Source organism: Notolepis coatsorum (assembly GCF_963971535.1).
Source record: "Notolepis coatsorum genome assembly, chromosome: 7".
Taxonomy (NCBI): domain Eukaryota; kingdom Metazoa; phylum Chordata; class Actinopteri; order Aulopiformes; family Paralepididae; genus Notolepis; species Notolepis coatsorum.
The window spans coordinates 147,340,851-147,358,959 of NC_140171.1; the positions used below are offsets into that span (position 1 = coordinate 147,340,851).

The 18,109-nt window shown below is 43.8% G+C and overlaps 1 protein-coding gene across 1 annotated transcript in view; it reads right to left on the reverse strand.

The window, feature by feature from the left end:
- The window catches only part of LOC311231801 (voltage-dependent T-type calcium channel subunit alpha-1I-like), a gene marked incomplete at both ends in the record, with an annotated part of 367,238 nt that overhangs the window by 229,673 nt on the left and 119,456 nt on the right, over nt 1-18,109 (reverse strand). The window contains 1 exon segment of the mRNA XM_084318426.1: nt 11,880-12,316. Coding sequence (XP_084174552.1) covers nt 11,880-12,316 — 437 coding nt within the window.

An 18,109-nucleotide genomic window follows, 5' to 3' on the forward strand; every position in this document is an offset into this window, starting at 1 on the left:
AGTGATGGTAGTGGTGGTGGTGGTGGTGATGGTAGTGGTAGTGGTAGTGGTGGTAGTAGTGATGGTAGTGGTGGTGGTAGTGATGGTAGTGATGGTAGTGATGGTAGTGGTGATGATAGTGATGGTGGTAGTGATATTAGTGATAGTAGTGGTGGTAGTGGTGGTGGTGGTAGTGATGGTAGTGGTGGTAGTGATAGTAGTGGTGGTAGTGATGGTAGTGGTGGTGGTAGTGATGGTAGTGATAGTAGTGGTGGTAGTGATGGTGGTGGTGGTGGTGGTGGTAGTGATGGTGGTGGTGGTGGTAGTGATGGTAGTGGTGGTGGTAGTGATGGTAGTGGTGGTAGTGGTGGTGGTAGTGATGGTAGTGGTGGTGGTAGTGATGGTAGTGGTGGTAGTGGTGGTGGTGGTGGTGGTGGTGGTGGTGGTGGTGGTAGTGATGGTAGTGGTGGTGGTAGTGATGGTAGTGGTGGTGGTGGTGGTAGTGGTGGTAGTGGTGGTGGTAGTGGTGGTGGTAGTGATGGTAGTGGTGGTGGTGGTGGTGGTAGTGATGGTAGTGGTGGTGGTGGTGGTAGTGATGGTAGTGGTGGTGGTAGTGGTGGTGGTAGTGATGGTAGTGGTAGTGGTAGTGGTGGTAGTAGTGATGGTAGTGGTGGTGGTAGTGATGGTAGTGGTGGTGGTAGTGATGGTAGTGGTGATGATAGTGATGGTGGTAGTGATATTAGTGATAGTAGTGGTGGTAGTGGTGGTGGTGGTAGTGATGGTAGTGGTGGTAGTGATAGTAGTGGTGGTAGTGATGGTAGTGGTGGTGGTAGTGATGGTAGTGATAGTAGTGGTGGTAGTGATGGTAGTGGTGGTGGTGGTGGTAGTGATGATTGTGATGGTAGTGATGGGGATGGTGATGGTAGTGGTGGTGGTAGTGATGGTAGTGATGGGGGTGGTGATGGTAGTGGTGGTGGCTGTGATGGTAGTGGTGGTAGTGGTGATGTTGGTAGTGATGGTGGTAGTGATGGTAGTGTTGGTAGTGGTGATGTTGGTAGTGATGGTGGTAGTGATGGTAGTGGTGATGGTAGTGATAGTAGTGATGGTAGTGGTGGTGGTCGTAGTGATGGTGGTAGTGATGGTGGTGGTGGTAGTGATGGTGGTAGTGATGGTAGTGGTGGTAGTGATGGTGGTAGTGATGGTGATGGTATTGATGGTATTGATGGTAGTGATGGTGGTGATGGTAGTGGTGGTGGTGGTAGTGATGGTGGTAGTGATGGTAGTGGTGGTGGTAGTGATGGTGGTAGTGATGGTAGTGATGGTAGTAGTGATGGTAGTGATGGTGGTGGTGGTGGTAGTGGTGGTAGTGATGCTAGTGATGGTGGTGATGGTGATAGTGGTGGTGGTAGTGGTAGTGGTAGTGGTGGTGGTGGTGGTAGTGATGGTAGTGGTGGTGGCGGTGATGGTAGTGGTGGTAGTTGTGGTAGTAGTGATGGTAGTGATGGTAGTGGTGGTGGCGGTGATGGTAGTGGTGGTAGTGATGGTAATGGTGGTGGTAGTGATGGTAGTGGTGGTAGTTGTGATGGTAGTGGTGGTGGTGGTGATGGTAGTGATGGTAGTAGTGATGGTAGTGGTGGTGGTAGTGATGGTAGTGGTGGTAGTAGTGATGGTAGTGATGGTAGTGGTGGTAGTAGTGGTGGTAGTGATGGTAGTGGTGGTAGTAGTGATGGTAGTGATGGTGGTAGTGATGGTAGTGGTGGTAGTAGTGGTGGTGGTAGTGGTGGTGGTAGTGGTGGTGGTAGTGATGGTGGTAGTGATGGTAGTGATGGTAGTGGTGGTGGTAATGATGGTAGTGATGGTAGTAGTGATGGTAGTGGTGGTAGTAGTGATGGTAGTGGTGGTGGTAGTGATGGTAGTGGTGGTAGTGGTGGTGGTGGTGGTAATGGTGATTGTAGTGATGGTAGTAGTGATGGTAGTGGTCGTGGTGATGGAAATGGTGATGGTAGTGATGGTAGTTGTGGTAGTGATGGTAGTTGTGATGGTAGTGATGGTAGTAGTGATGGTAGTGATGGTAGTGATGGTAGTGGTGGTGGTAGTGATGGTGGTAGTGATGGTAGTGGTAGTGGTGATGGTAGTGATGGTAGTAGTGATGGTAGTGGTGGTAGTTGTGATGGTAGTGGTGGTGGTAGTGATAGTAGTGGTCGTGGTAGTGATGGTAGTGGTGATGGTAGTGATGGTAATGGTGATGGTAGTGATGGTAGTAGTGATGGTAGTGATGGTGGTAGTGATGGTAGTGATGGTAGTGATGGTATTAGTGATGGTAGTGATGGTAGTAGTGATGGTAGTGATGGTAGTGATGGTAGTTGTGATGGTAGTGATAGTGATGGTAGTGATGGTAGTAGTGATGGTAGTGGTGGTGGTAGTGATGGTGGTAGTGATGGTAGTGATGGTAGTTGTGATGGTAGTGGTGGTGGTGGTGGTAGTGGTGGTGGTAGTGATGGTAGTGGTGATGGTAGTGATGGTGGCAGTGATGGTAGTGATGGTAGTACGATGGTAGTGGTGGTGGTAGTGATGGTAGTGGTGGTGGTAGTGATGGTAGTGATGGTAGTAGTGATGGTAGTGATAGTAGTGGTGGTGGTGGTAATGGTGGTGGTGGTGGTGGTGGTGATGGTAGTGATGGTGGTAGTGATGGTAGTGATGGTAGTGGTGATGGTAGTGATGGTAGTGATGGTGGTGGTGATGGTAGTGATGGTGGTAGTGATGGTAGTGATGGTAGTGGTGATGGTAGTGGTGGTAGTGATGGTAGTGGTGGTGGTAGTGATGGTAGTGGTGGTGGTAGTGATGGTAGTGGTGGTAGTGCTGGTGGTAATGATGGTAGTGGTGGTCGTAGTGATGGTAGTGATAGTAGTGGTGGTGGTGGTGGTGATGGTAGTGATGGTGGTAGTGATGGTAGTGATGGTAGTGATGGTAGTGATGGTAGTGGTGGTGGTAGTGATGGTAGTGGTGGTGGTAGTGATGGTAGTGGTGGTAGTGCTGGTGGTAATGATGGTAGTGGTGGTCGTAGTGGTGGTAGTGGTGGTAGTGATGGTAGTGGTGGTGGTGGTGGTGGTGGTAGGGATGGTAGTGGTGGTGGTGGTGGTGTTGGTGGCCAGATGGATCATGATGCTTCCTATTGTTAATTACCTTTTCCAATAAAAAAATAAAACATTATATATAAATATATATGATTGTCCCCAAATCAACAAGCTGAATACATTTCCAATCTGAATGAATGAATGAATGAATGAATGAATGAATGAATGAATGAATGAATGAATGAATGAATGAATGAATGAATGAATGAAAACTTTATTGAACAGATTGCAGAATGGGTACAATACAATACACACAATTGTTAAGGGGATGCAGACCAGAGAAAGACGTTTGTCTTGTTTACATCAGGGTCCCCCATTTTCAATTCATAGTGACATTTATGACATACACAACATACATGACATTTATGGCATAGGGACATACATGACATACAGGTATTTAGTACTGTTACATTTGTGACATATACGATATTCAAATATACAGTACTGTTACCCATAGATCCTGACAGAGTATATACACATTAGGAGGGGGTGGGTGGGTGGGAGAGAAATATACATACGGTGGGGAGGAGACTGTCGAATTGCAGCCTCCCTTAGGTGCTCTTCGTTACTTGTACTTCGTTACAATACTCAAGTACTGTTTTGGGGGATTTGTACTTTACTCAAGTATTATTAGGTTTGTATACTTGTACTTTTACTCAATTACATTTCAGAGAAAAAAAACATACTGTTTACTCCTTATTACATTTCAAATGCAGACCTACAAAGTACAAAGTACAAATCTCACAGGTCCAACTATTTTAATTAGTATATTATTTGTTTCTCTGGCCGAACTAACGTTAACGTTATTAAGGGGTGTAATAATATTTGTCAATTAAAAAATATATATATTATTTCCTGCTGCTGTAGCTGAGGCCTGCTTCCATCTGCCTTGCTCTGCTCTGCTGTAGCTGAGTCCTGCTTCCACCTGCCCTGCCCTGCTCTGCTGCTGTAGCTGAGGGCTGCTTCCACCTGCCCTGCCCTACTCTGCTGTAGCTGAGGTCTGCTTCCACCTGCCCTGCTCTGCTCTGCTGCTGTAGCTGAGTCCTGCTTCCACCTGCCTTGCCCTGCTCTGCTGTAGCTGAGTCCTGCTTCCACCTGCCCTGCCCTGCTCTGCTGCTGTAGCTGAGTCCTGCTTCTACCTGCCCTGCCCTGCTCTGCTGCTGTAGCTGAGGGCTGCTTCCACCTGCCCTGCCCTACTCTGCTGTAGCTGAGGCCTGCTTCCACCTGCCCTGCCCTGCCTTACTCTGCTGCTGTAGCTGAGTCCTGCTTCCACCTGCCCTGCCCTGCTCTGCTGCTGTAGCTGAGGGCTGCTTCCACCTGCCCTGCCCTACTCTGCTGTAGCTGAGGCCTGCTTCCACCTGCCCTGCCCTGCTCTGCTGCTGTAGCTGAGGCCTGCTTCCACCTGCTCTGCCCTGCTCTGCTGTAGCTGAGGCCTGCTTCTACCTGCTCTGCCCTACTCTGCTGCTCTGCTGTAGATTGACTCTTACTAGTCATGCTGCTGGCGAGTATGACTTACTACCATAGTGTCTTTGTTCACCATCACGTCACTTCCGACTGAGAGACCATTGTGCGCGTTTGGCTGCCGCTTCTCATCGGAGTTTGTTTGTTTGGTTTGTTTTGTTTGTTTTGTTTGTGTCTACACGTTAAAGTCCATGTACTGTGTCTGTCCATGTACTGTGTTTGTCCATGTACTATAATGCAAAGTGCTTTGAGATACCTCATGTAAGGCACTATATAAAATAAATGTAGGTATTATTATTATTATAAAAATTTTATATTTAGTCATTATCAAATATGAATCTGAATAGTGCAATCTTTTCTTTCTTTCTTTCTTTCTTTTATTTATTTTTTAATCTGTGAATTGTTTTGTTTCTTTGTATATTGTGTAATATTTGTGTAAATTAGGTTGTACGTCGACCATAAAGTGTGGATACATTTATGTATATGGCCCTGTTTGTTGAAGTGCCACTAACTACAGTGACCCTTTTTGTATTGACATCCTGTTCTCTCTCTGTCTTGTGGCACTTGGACAAATTACCTCTGTACCTAGGCACTGCAAAAAATCACTGTCAAAATGATCAAGAGATTCTGGGGCTTAGGTACTTCCATACCAAAGGGGACCTTTGCAGTGGCGGCCGGTGTGAACTACATTTGGGTGGGCGCGGGGGGGGGTGAAGGGGGGGGGGGGGGAGCAAGCGGACAGCTGACCAAGTGGACAGCTGACTCGACATAACGTTACCAACGTTAAGTCGAGTTAATTCATACTACACTAGAACACGTATGATCAATGCAATAATAAACACATATATATATATATATCTTGTCATTTTAAACAAGTTACCATTCATTCATTCATGCATTATGCGTCACCCGCTGCTAAATTAACAACAACAGAGAGAGAGCGAGAGAGAGAGAGAGAGAGAGAGAGCGAGAGAGAGAGAGTGAGAGAGAGACGAGAGAGAGAGAGAGAGAGAGAGAGAGAGAGAGAGAGAGAGAGAGAGAGAGAGAGAGACCGCATTAACTCACTGTTTAGTTAAAACGTGGTCCAGGAGGGCTTGATAAAGTGTATATGTCCACTGTTGTCCCACAGTCCCAGACTGTTGATGTATATCCACTGTCCAGTGCTAACAAGTAGCTTCTTGTTAGCACAACACAACAGTACTGTGATGAGCTGTGTTACTGTCCTTGCCCATTTCCGCATCGAACAGCCTGCAAACTACCTGGCGTTCTATTGCCTTGCTCTAAGACAAACTCTAACCTTAACCAACTTTGAAAGAGTGCCTAAGCTTAACCGTCGAAAGAACTTGCCGTCACGCTCTAAGACAAACTCTAACCATAACCAACTTCGAAGAGTAACTAAGCCTAACCAGAATCTGGCGTCGGCCAATCAGAGAGCGTCTCCGAGAAATGCGGCTACGGAAAGTACTGGCGTCGGCCAATCAGAGAGCGTCTCCGAGAAATGCGGCTACGGAAAGTATAGACACTGCTTGCTTAGATAATAGAACGCACAGCGCGTTACGCACTGATTGGCTGCGACGGATACAGCGATGAAACCAGTGCACGCCCACTATAAGCGCTATTGCGTCTAGCCCGAGAGAAATGCGGCTACGGCTAGCCCGAGAGAAATGCGGCTACGGAAAGTATTCTCTATCAGACAGTCACTTCCTGTTAATGAAAACAATTATTTATATTTGATATATTAACGTTATATTGTGCATTGGAAACACAAACATACTTAAAATGAGTAAATAATATTCATTTTAAACTAGATGTTTATTTTATTTATAGGGCTAAAAAAAAATCTTCTTCTTTTAATCAGGGAGGGCGGCGCTCTAGCGTTCACTATCGGCCGGCCGCCACTGGACCTTTGCATCATGACTTGAAGTAAAACATCACTTAACCTACCTACTATTACTGTATGTTACTAAGCCTGCACTCTGATCAATGAGCTGATTAACTAGTGATCAATGAGCTGATTAAGCTAGTGATCAATAAGCTGATTAAGCTGGTGATATCAATACCTCTGCATGGCCAGATGGAGGACTGTGTTTCTATACTGTATGTGTGTGTGTGTGTGTGTGTGTGTGTGTGTGTGTGTGTGTGTGTGTGTGTGTGTGTGTGTGTGTGTGTGTGTGTGTGTGTGTGTGTGTGTGTGTGTGTGTGTGTGTGTGTGTGTGTGTGTGTGTGTGTGTGTGCGCATGCGTGTGTGCTAAACAGGCTGTCCTCCCCCATTTCCTCGATCTACCTCTCAATATGTCTCTCTATTTTAACTCTCTCTCTCTATTTTTAGCTGCCCCCCCCCCCCCCCACAAGATGAGAGACAATCCACGACTGTGGCGTAGTGAGTGGGTGGTGAAAAAGCAATAGAGAGAGAGAGAGAGGGGCAGAGAAAGGGAGAGATACAGAGAGAAAGAGAAACAGAAAGATAGAGCGAGGCAGAGAGAGAGACAGAGAGAAAGAGAGGGAGGCAGAAAAACAGAAAGAGAGAGAGACAGAGAGAAAGAGACACAGAAAGAGAGAGAGAGAGCGCAGAGAGATACGGAGAGAAAGAGAGAGAGGCAGATAGAGAGAAAGAGAGAGGCAGATAGAGAGAGAGAGATACAGAGAAACAGAAAGAGCGAGATAGAGGGGCAGAGCGAGAGATAGAGAGAGATAGAGAGAGAGAGAGAGAGAGAGAGAGAGAGAGAGAGAGAGAGAGAGAGAGAGAGAGAGAGAGAGAGAGAGAGAGAGAGAGAGAGAGAGAGAGAGAGAGAAAAAGAGTGGCAGATAAACAGAAAGAGACAGATAGAGACAGATAGAGATAGAGACAGAGACAGAGACAGATAGAGAGAGAGAGAGAGAGAGAGAGAGAGAGAGAGAGAGAGAGAGAGAGAGAGAGAGAGAGAGAGAGAGAGAGAGAGAGAGGAGAGAGAGAAGAACAGAAAGAGAGGCAGAGAAACAGAAAGAGAGAGATGGATGGATTATATGGATTCAAAAGGAGTGAGTGAGCATGGAGAGTTAATTTTAGGTAGACGGGAACCGTGGAGTGGAGCTAAGCGTGTGATTATGTTCACGTGGCCCACAGTTCACCCTCCTTTGTGAGCCCATTGTAGGCAGGGAATGAGATCATAGAAGACTGGTTAGTAAGAGGGGCGGTTAGTAAGAGGGGCAGGGGAGAAATATAGAGATGAGACATGGATATAACCATGGTGATGAGTAGACAGGGAGATTCAAGATTCAAGATTCAATCGTTTTATTTCAAACCACAGTGTTAGTTTGGCTACATTTACCATTGTCCGGCAAAACAACATTTGAAAATAAATGAAATGGGAAAAGAGGAACCCCCCCCAAAAGTTTTAAATAAAACAGCCAAAAACTATACACTGTTTGAAAAGGAGATGGAAGAAGCAAAGCTTATATGTTTCCATCCCCCATCAATAATTATATACTTCAGCAAGTATGACACGATTACCAATACATATAATACCATACAATTTGCAAATACTTCAACTACACACAACACAATCACACATGCACACACACACACACACACACACACACACACACTAGACTATACTCTCATGTCACCCTTCAAATCATTCTCATATAATACGTTGGTCTTCCTCCCTGGTGTATTTTGTGAACACCATCATTTTGAATTTCCTCTTTAATATATTTATGGATTGACTGGATTTGATCTCCTCCTCCAGATTATTCCACAAGGTAACTCCACACAGAGAAATACACATAGCCTTCCTGGTTAGTCTTGAAGATTGCTGTTCCAGTTTGAGTTTCCCTCTAAGGTTATATCTTTGGAGTCCAGCTCTCTCACAGAACAATTTCTGTATCTTGTCAGGAAGGCTGTGGTGAATGACTCTGTACATGTACTGGGCAGTTTTGTAATCCACCAGGTCCTTTAATTTCAGAACTGAAAGTTTTAAAAACAAAGAATTTGTATGTGCTTTGTAGCTCTCATTTGTTACAATCCTAATTGCTCTTTTTTGGAGCATAACCAAAGGAAGTAGGTTGGTTTCATAGGTATTTCCCCACACCTCAACACAATAATTCAAATATGGAAGGACCAAAGCATTATATAAGATAACAGAAGATTGTTGGTTCAGCCAATACCTTGACCTCCACATAATACCCACACTCTTTGAAATCTTTGTTCTTACATGGCTTATGTGAGGCTTCCAACAATTTTTTTAATTTATGATCACTCCTAAAAAGATAGCGATAGAGAGAGAGAGAGAGAGAGAGAGAGAGAGAGAGAGAGAGAGAGAGAGAGAGAGAGAGAGAGAGAGGGAGGGAGAGGGAGAGAGAGATACAGGGATGGAGAGAGAGAGGGAGAGAGACACAGAGAGAGAGAGAGAGAGGGAGAGAGACACAGAGAGAGATAGACAGGGATGGAGAGATAGAGAGAGATAGACAGGGATGGAGAGAGAGAGAGAGAGAGAGAGAGAGACAGAGTCCTGTAAATTAATATTAGCATGAGAAAGAGAGAGTGTAGGAGGTAAAGAGAAAAGAGAAAGATGACGATGAAATGTATCTCAAACCCGCCCCGATTTTCTTGATCCTCCAATCGCAAAACATCACTTCAGCCCAACAGTGATTGGAGGATCAAGGAGAGAGGGTTTGAGATGATGAGGTAAATGGCCTTCATCCAAAGCGCTTTACAACGTGTGCCTCACATTCACCCACTCACTCACACATTCACATACCGAGGTGGCAAGTGTCGTGCTCAAGGACACTTCGACACGCTGCCCGGGAAGAGCTGGAATCAAACCGGTAACCTTCTGATTACCAGACGACCTGCGCTCTACCTCCTGAGCCACTTCATTGAAAGAACACCATGTGAATGTGAACAACGGAGTCCTTATCTAAAAAAAAAAATAGAGCACTTTAGGATAGGCCTAGCCGAGCTCGCACTTTGGCATTTTGAACTTTAGGATATGCCCCACCTAGATAGCACTCTAATCGCTTTTTAGGATAAGTATTACTCCTGTAATTTCTACTTCTGCTTTGTGTTTTAACCTTGTAATTGTACAGTATGCATTCCTGGTTTTATGTATTGTTCGCGTTTCATGGTTTTATGCAGTGGCGGACTGGCCATCGGGACGTTCGGGATGAATCCCGATGAGCCGGAACCAAAGTGGGCTGGTCAAAAAAAAAAAAAAAAAATAATATATATATTTTTTTTAACTTTTTTTTTTGGGCCAGTGTGTGGGCCAGTGTGTGGGCCACTAATGTGGGCCGGTGTGTGGGCCAGTGTGTGGGCCAGTGTGTGGGCCGGTGTGTGGGCCGGTGTGTGGGCCAGTGTGTGGGCCAGTGTGTGGGCCGGTGTGTGGGCCAGTGTGTGGGCCGGTGTGTGGGCCACTAATGTGGGCCAGTGTGTGGGCCAGTGTGTGGGCCAGTGTGTGGGCCGGTGTGTGGGCCAGTGTGTGGGCCAGTGTGTGGGCCAGTGTGTGGGCCGGTGTGTGAGCCAGTATGTGGGCCGGTGTGTGGGCCAGTGTGTGGGCCAGTGTGTGGGCCAGTGTGTGGGCCGGTGTGTGGGCCAGTGTGTGGGCCAGTGTGTGGGCCAGTATGTGGGCCGGTGTGTGGGCCGGTGTGTGGGCCAGTGTGTGGGCCGGTGTGTGGGCCAGTGTGTGGGCCAGTATGTGGGCCGGTGTGTGGGCCGGTGTGTGGGCCAGTATGTGGTCCAGTGTGTGGGCCAGTATGTGGGCCGGTATGTGGGCCGGTGTGTGGGCCGGTGTGTGGGCCAGTGTGTGGGCCAGTGTGTGGGCCACTAATGTGGGCCGTAGGGTTGCCACCCGTCCCTTAAAATACGGAATCGTCCCGTAAAGAAACTAAAAGACGCGTTCCGTATTGAACTGATACGGGACGCCCTTTGTCCCGTATTTTAAGGTTGCCAGTTTAGTGAGAGAAATAAGCCAGCAAAACAAGCAAAATTGTGTCCAAAAGTTGCGGAAAATAAACAGACTTGGCAACTCTGGTATGATAGGCGTGCACTCAGCAGCTCACCGACCAATGATAATTAGCACTTTCACGTTGCTAAGAAGAGTTCTGTGCCGTTGTGCCAATCCTCCATCTGTGCGCTGCGTGATTTCTTTTCGAAGACGCTTTGAAAATGTCTACAGCAGACACTGTGACTCCACCGCGTCCTAAAAAGACAAAACGCCTCCAGAAATACAGACCTGAGTGGGAAGAGGCAAACCACTGGCTTGATAGCGTGCGTCAGTGGAGATGTTTACAAAGCAAACTGTAAAGTATGTAGGTGTTTTCTGTGGCGCATGGTGGACTGACTGACATCAGACAGCATGCCTCAGGAGAACAATATTCCCGAAATATAAGAACGCAAAGGACCCAAGCACAGGTGTCACAGTTCTTCATAACTGAAACATCTCCTGAGATTGATTCGGTATGGGATATTATATCTTATTTATCTGGTTGTGTTTTTAACTAGATGTCAGTATTTCTATTTACCTCCCCTGGCAGCCAGGAGCCTACTCTTCGTTGCACTTTATTTTTATTAATCTTTTAATTTGGGTCACACAAGTGTTTCATTGTATTATTGTCCTCTTTCAGTAAAAGTGTTCCCAGGCTTTGTTTTTACAGCACTTTATATTCATACAGTATTATGCTCAAGTTGAGGCTATAGTTCAGCCAATTTATTTAAACAATGTTAAATGCAAATAAAGCACGTTAAACTTTAAGTATGACTAAATGCTTTCTTGACTATATATAGTAACTGTTCCAAAATGCATAGATTTCTATGTATTTTAGGGGTTTGGGGGGCTAGCTCTTTTTAATATAAATGTCATAGATTGTTTTATTTAGATTTCATAGATTTCTATGAATTTCAGGAATTTGGGGGGCTGGCTCCCCAAAATAATTAAATAACATAACCCTAAGCCTAACCCTAAAAAAAAAAAAAAAAAAAAAAAAATGACAAAATCCGCCCATTTACGCGCACGCTCGATGATAGGTGTCCCTTATTTCTATTGGTCAAAGGTGGCAACCCTAGTGGGCAGGTGTGTGGGCTGGTGTGTCTGAATGTCCCGGGCTGAATTTGTGTCCCAGTCCGCTACTGGTTTTATGTATTTGTGGTTCTACAGTATGTATCGTATTTACTGTATGCACTTTTGGTCTTATGTGGGTTTTATGAAAATGTGCCTCGGCTAATTCTGATGTATTTACATCAATGTTTTATTGCAAAATGCTGAATGTTCATTAATATACATTGTCGCTTTCAAATAAACGAATACAATTCAAATTAAATTGAAATACCTGCTCGTGGTGCTCGATGCCCATACTGATGGTGTTGATGAGGATGGCGATCATGATGCCTCTGTTGAAGTACTTGCTCTCCACAATGCTCCACAGCTTCATCTTCACGCTGGAGGCCAGCTCCCTGCAGCTCGGCCTGGGGGGCCCACACCTCCCGGAGGACTTCACCGCCGCCTCCCCCGCGTCCTTCTTGTCCGTCTCCTTGCCGTCAGATCGGTCGCCCCCCTCCGCCACGGTTCCCTCCTCCCCCGATCCCTTGTCCTCCACCGGGGTGCGGCTGTGGGGGGTGGACTCTGTGGCTCCTCCTCCTCCGGTGAGGGCCAGAGCGGCGGTGCAGTGAGGACAGCCCTCGGTGGCGGGCGGGGCCGTGGTGAGGTCGACGGGGCCGCGGGCCGGAGAGGCGTGGTCCGGCTTCGGGTGGTGAGGGCAGTGCCCGGCTGAAAGGGTCCAATACGGGCCGTGTTAAAAAGACACACAGCGACAGACTGGATTTGAGTTTGTTCTCTTATCTACGCCAGACGCTTGCCATGTTGCGAGGAAAGGCTTCTACATTTGTTTCCATAGAAATGCCTTTGCTAGCAGTATTGTAATGAACACCAGCCCCAGTATCATCGTGACCTCTGTGACCTCTACCACATGGCTGCTCATGGCGTGCCTTGACAATTCCCTGCCACTGTAAGCAACGCAACGCAACCGAATCTTATTTGAATCCTTTCACACTACCACATTACAGAAGGTTACCCCTTTACTATCACACTACAGACGGCTGTTATGTGATAGTAAAAGGGTTAACCTTCTGTAGTGCGGTAGTGAAAGGGTTAACCTGATGCCGTGTGGCAGGGAAAGGGTTAACATTCTGTATCGTCACAGTGAAAAGGGTTAACCGTTTGGTAGTGTGGCAGTGAAAGGGTTAAAACCGAATGGTCTATCTCCACGACGTGTGACATCTCAACTGCTCTCCCCATTTTGCACAAGACTTGTTTTCTGTCACAATTGGCCAGAAGCAGCTGACTTGGCGTAGCTGGTAACGAGCTGCATTGCGCTGCATCGAGGGAAACACAGACTCTGGTGTGACTCAGTACCCCCAGCTGCAACACCAGCAGACAGTACGCACTCTTGTACAATACAGGGTTTAGGTTTTACAAGCAGTTTTAGAAAAGTTTACCTTGAACTTGAATTTGGTATTTCTGCTGGAGGTGCCTATGACCAGGCTTAAAACTAGGGGAGATAGAGCCTTCACTGCTGCTGCCCCCCGGCTCTGGAACAGCCCCCCCCCCCCCCCCCCCCCCCCCACATAAGATCTGTCCAGAGCCTAGAGGTTTTTAAATCACTGCTCAAAACACACCTCTTCTCCCTGGCCTTTGACCAGAGTTAGCCTGCCACTTTTGCTGTTACTCTTTACATTTACATTTACATTTAGTCATTTAGCTGACGCTTTTATCCAAAGCGACTTACAAGTTCTGTACGACAAGACAGCAAGAAGGGTACAACTCTATCAGCTGAGTAACAATGTTTATCAAAGTGTTGCGTGTTACAGTGTAGGTTAGTTTATTAGGACAAGTGCGTGACAGTAAGGTTAGTCAGGGTTAGATTTTTATTTTTTTTATTTATATAATTTTTTTTATTATCATTTCAGATAATGGTTGAAGAAGTGAGTCTTTAGTCGACGGCGGGATTCGGCTGTCCTAACTGGGGTGGGTAGTTCATTCCACCATTGTGGGGCAAGGTCTTTCTTAACCTGTTCCCCCCCACGGGGTCGGTACCGACCCCTTTTGACATTATAATCATATAGGCATATTTTTATGAATGATGAAAATAATTTGTGATTTTAAAATCAACCGTTTTCAAGTATTAATATCACTACTATGTCACAAATGCATGTAGAATGTAAAACGTTAGGTTGGCAATAGTTTAGCAATAGGTTAAAAGTGTACTTATATCGTTTTAAGTTTTCGATATGCAATCGCCTATCTGACCCGGAACCAGAAATGGAAATGTTGAACCATGGGAATTGTAGTTTTTATGCGGCCATTGTGTAGAGGAGAATCATAGCTATCGGCCAGCGTTGAAATTTCTCTGATCTACACTTCCTGTCACATACTATGGTGGTTCAAAGTTCAGCGTTCTGAATGAATCATATCAATAATTGTTATGATTCGCGATAATAAGCTACAAAAGGTAACGTTTTTGACAAATATTGAAACGCAGACACACTATTGTTACCATGTAGGAAGAATTAGATCTGAAATGAGTTTCAAAATGGTTACACTGTGGGGGAAATAAAAAAGTACAGTCGATTACAGTAAATATCAGTATCTGTTATTATGCACGCCTGGTGATACTATATCTAAATTGAACTCGGCCATTTGAAAGATACTATATGTATATATATATAAATGTGCAAATTGGCTATAATAAGGTAATGTATAAGCATATATTCTATATTCTATAATAATATTTCAAATTGCATTGGTCCGGATGGGAGAATTCAGTACTGTATATACAGAACCTTCAGTTTGATCATCTTCCCTTTATTAATTTCCTTAGATCTTTTGTACACATGATCTCAAGAGGGTACTGAATGAGCTCAGTGGCAGTTTTTTTATCATGGTTTTATTCACTGTCAAAGATGAAAAGAAAAATCATAATTCATATTTTCCTTTGTTTCATCACAATTTAAGCAAGCCTAGTAATAGACACAATAATTCTGACACTGAGAATACATTCATTGAGGTCCATAGATGTTCCTAGATACCAATAATATGCAAATAGCCCTTGTAGAAGTGGAGCAATATTCCATGTACCTAGGTATACATTTTATGCAGATTTTCACCTGGGGTGGAACAGGTTTGTACAGTACCTTTTCTGTAATTTGTGGTGTATTTTACTTATTACTGTAGTGTATGTGTTTTTATCATGTACCTGTAAAGCACTTTGGTTTGGCTTTAGTCATTTGTAAATGTGCTATAGAAATAAAGATGACTTGACTGACGTGACTTGACTTGACTTGGTATAAAAATACAGATTGAAAAACGAACTGACTTCTATAGGCAAAAATGTAAATAATTCTTTGTGCGTATACATTTGGACTTTTCCCCCTGGTTCCTAAGTATTGATAGAAGACATCTTTGGAGATGAAAATCTTGTTCTTTATTGTGCTCTATGTTTTTTTCAATACAATTCTTTGATATATATATTTTATATATATATATATTTAATATTTATATATAGTGGTAAAATGCATGTATACCTTGATCTGAATAAACTGAATCACATATATTCTGATAGCCCAGGTTGTTCTGCAAGTAAATATGTACATCACTTCATTTTACAATACAGGGTTGGGTTTTTACTAGGGGTGTAACTGTACACAAAATCCACGGTTCGGTACGTACCTCGGTTTTGAAGCCACAGTTCGGTATTATTTTCGGTACGGGGGGGGGGGGGGGGGATAGGAAAAAATTTCTTCTCATTTATCTATTTATTTAACTGTATTAAACACTATAAAACAAATTGGCCATAATTTACTGAGCAAACTAATGCTTACTGCTGTATCCTACTAATAACACTTAAAGTAAATCTGAAGATTATTATATAGCAGATGCCTTGGAGGATAAGTCGCGGACAACTGTAGCGTGTGCTTGTTTATACATAGCCCCTTTCATGACTGTGATGCTTGAATACAGGGGCAGCCAGGGCTTGCATCACAGTCACGAAAGGGGCTAGTTTATACAGAGCTGGTGGTATGACTTGCTGGCTGAAATACAGATGAGAGGGAACTAGGTTGCGGGGCTATATTACTTTTAACATGTGCTTAAACCCAGTGTTCTCGACAACGGAGTATGGTCGCAGATCTGCTGCTATGAAAACACCTATGGCGTTTGTTATTGCTTTGGCCCGGTCTGAATTAATAGCGAGATCATGATGCTGCTTGAATGCCACGGGGAGCTGGGTTTGCACTAGGATCTGTTTCTTCCGTGTACCAGTGATATTCACATTCGGGTGATGCCGTTTCAAATGCGTGATAAAGTTCGCAATAAAGTTGAACAATGACATGGCTCTGGCTTGTCAGTTAGTATTGACTCGCCATACTAAGGCCAATATGCTATGCTGAATTACAGCTCTCGTACAGTGTAGCTGCACGCTGCGTGGGATGAACAAACAACATCCGGTTAGTTGTGCATGTTATATTAGGGCCGGGGGGATTTAAGTTCCGCAAAAAAAGGTTCCGTACCGTTGCAATCGTTCGGTGCACAGCGAGTACTGTACCGGAGGACCACATTGAGGCGGTACAGTACGTATCCGCGTACCGTTACACCCCTAGTTTTTACGATCCGTTTTTATAAAAGTTGACCAGGCAAACCTAAAATATCACAAAACAGCTCCAACCTTAGAGTTTTAATGGTGGTGTAAAAGGAATATTGCTCAGTGGTTCTTAAACTTTTTACACCAAGTACCACATGAGAACGTAGCTGGCTCTCCAAGTACCACCATATGACCGGTGTTAAAATACAGTCTATTCAGCTATGCACAGTTCACACAGGAGGCAAATGTATTCCTAATACCATTATTTATTGTTAACTTTTGTCAGACAGAGCCACAATGTACAAAGGGGTAGCACTAGAACTAGCAAACTCTTCCACACAACTCATACAATGCAAGGGGCATTGAGAACATAATAACTAACATTCTCACATAGCAAGTGAGAAAATTAAGAACAACTGTATTTCAGCAAATGTACTTAATTCTCTCTCTCTCTCTCTCTCTCTCTCTCTCTCTCTCTCTCTCTCTCTCTCTCTCTCACGCACAGCAAGCAATTGTCCTTCATTCTCTCACACTCACACGCACAATTATTTTGTTACAAAAACTTTATTTCCTGCATTTTTGAATGTTTACCCTTTAAATGCCAGTGTTTGTGATGGGCATCACAAATTATTGTAAAAAATTAAAGAAAACAACATATTCAATACATTTTTTAAATGTTATCCTTTAAACGTCAGTTTGTGTGATGGCATCACAAATTATTGTTAAAAAACACACAAAAAGTAAAATATTTTCAATATATCAAATGCAAAGTACATTTTTCTGGGGGGGATTATTACAGGCTAGGCATGTGTCAATGATTAGCAACAACACAGATTTTGATGGATTTTTTGTAATGTCAGATTTAACACCAACTCTTTTCAGAAAAGTGGGAGTATTTCATTTTGTATCTGACATTACAAAAAATCTAAAGAAAATACATGGTTATGATCAGGGCTGAAGTTGAATTAAAGATTTATGACTGTTTAGACTGCATTACTCTCTGTCACAGTGATCTCCTGGTTGTTCCCCACTTAGGTTATCTAACTATGGCGGCGCCTGACTGCAAAAAAAAATAAAAAAATAAAAAAAAATGTTTGTGTGCTTTTTTGTAAATGTTTTCAAGTACCACCAGCAGTACCACCAAGTACCACTAGTGGTACGCGTACCACAGTTTGAGAACCGCTGTGGACTTATAAATAAGCAATGATCACGAGGGCCGGATATTTGGGAAGAGAGAGTAAAGCTGGGGGAAAACTGGCAGTCATTCAGTTATTAAGATCGATTTCATTTTTTTTTTACAATCGATTATTCGTTTTGTAAAAAAAAAAGTATATAATTAAATATATATATTTTTTAAATACTTTTTTTTTTTTTTATTGAAGCAAACATTCTTATTTAATTCCTTTTTATATTTAGAGGCAGCCTAATTTTCATAGTCTAATTGATCTAAAAGATGCACATGCTACTGTTTGTTTATTAAAGCCGATTGATAGGCCAATGCAATGCTGTTATTATAGGCTACGATGGTGAAAGTGTGTCATTTCTATATATTGTCGGTCAGCTGAGCCGATCAACGTTCTGAAGGATTATCTGAACTTCAGATTCTGAAGTCCCTATTTATGTGCAATACCCTTTGATTTGAATGATCCATTCTATTAAAAAGAATAACTGAATTTAACTGAAACTGAAAAATGTTAACAGAATTTAAATTGAAACAGACAATAACAATATATTTTTTATATAATAATAAATAGATTTTGTGGTTGGAGAGGGGGGCGAATATTCGAATATTCGATCTTAAGTACCAGCGATTTTCGAATAGCACTTTTGCTAGAAAGTCCCATCCCTAGTAGCCAGAAATGAAAGGTGATAAAGTTAACCATGGCTATCGGAGAAATATCACATGTTTTCAGGGAGAAAGAATA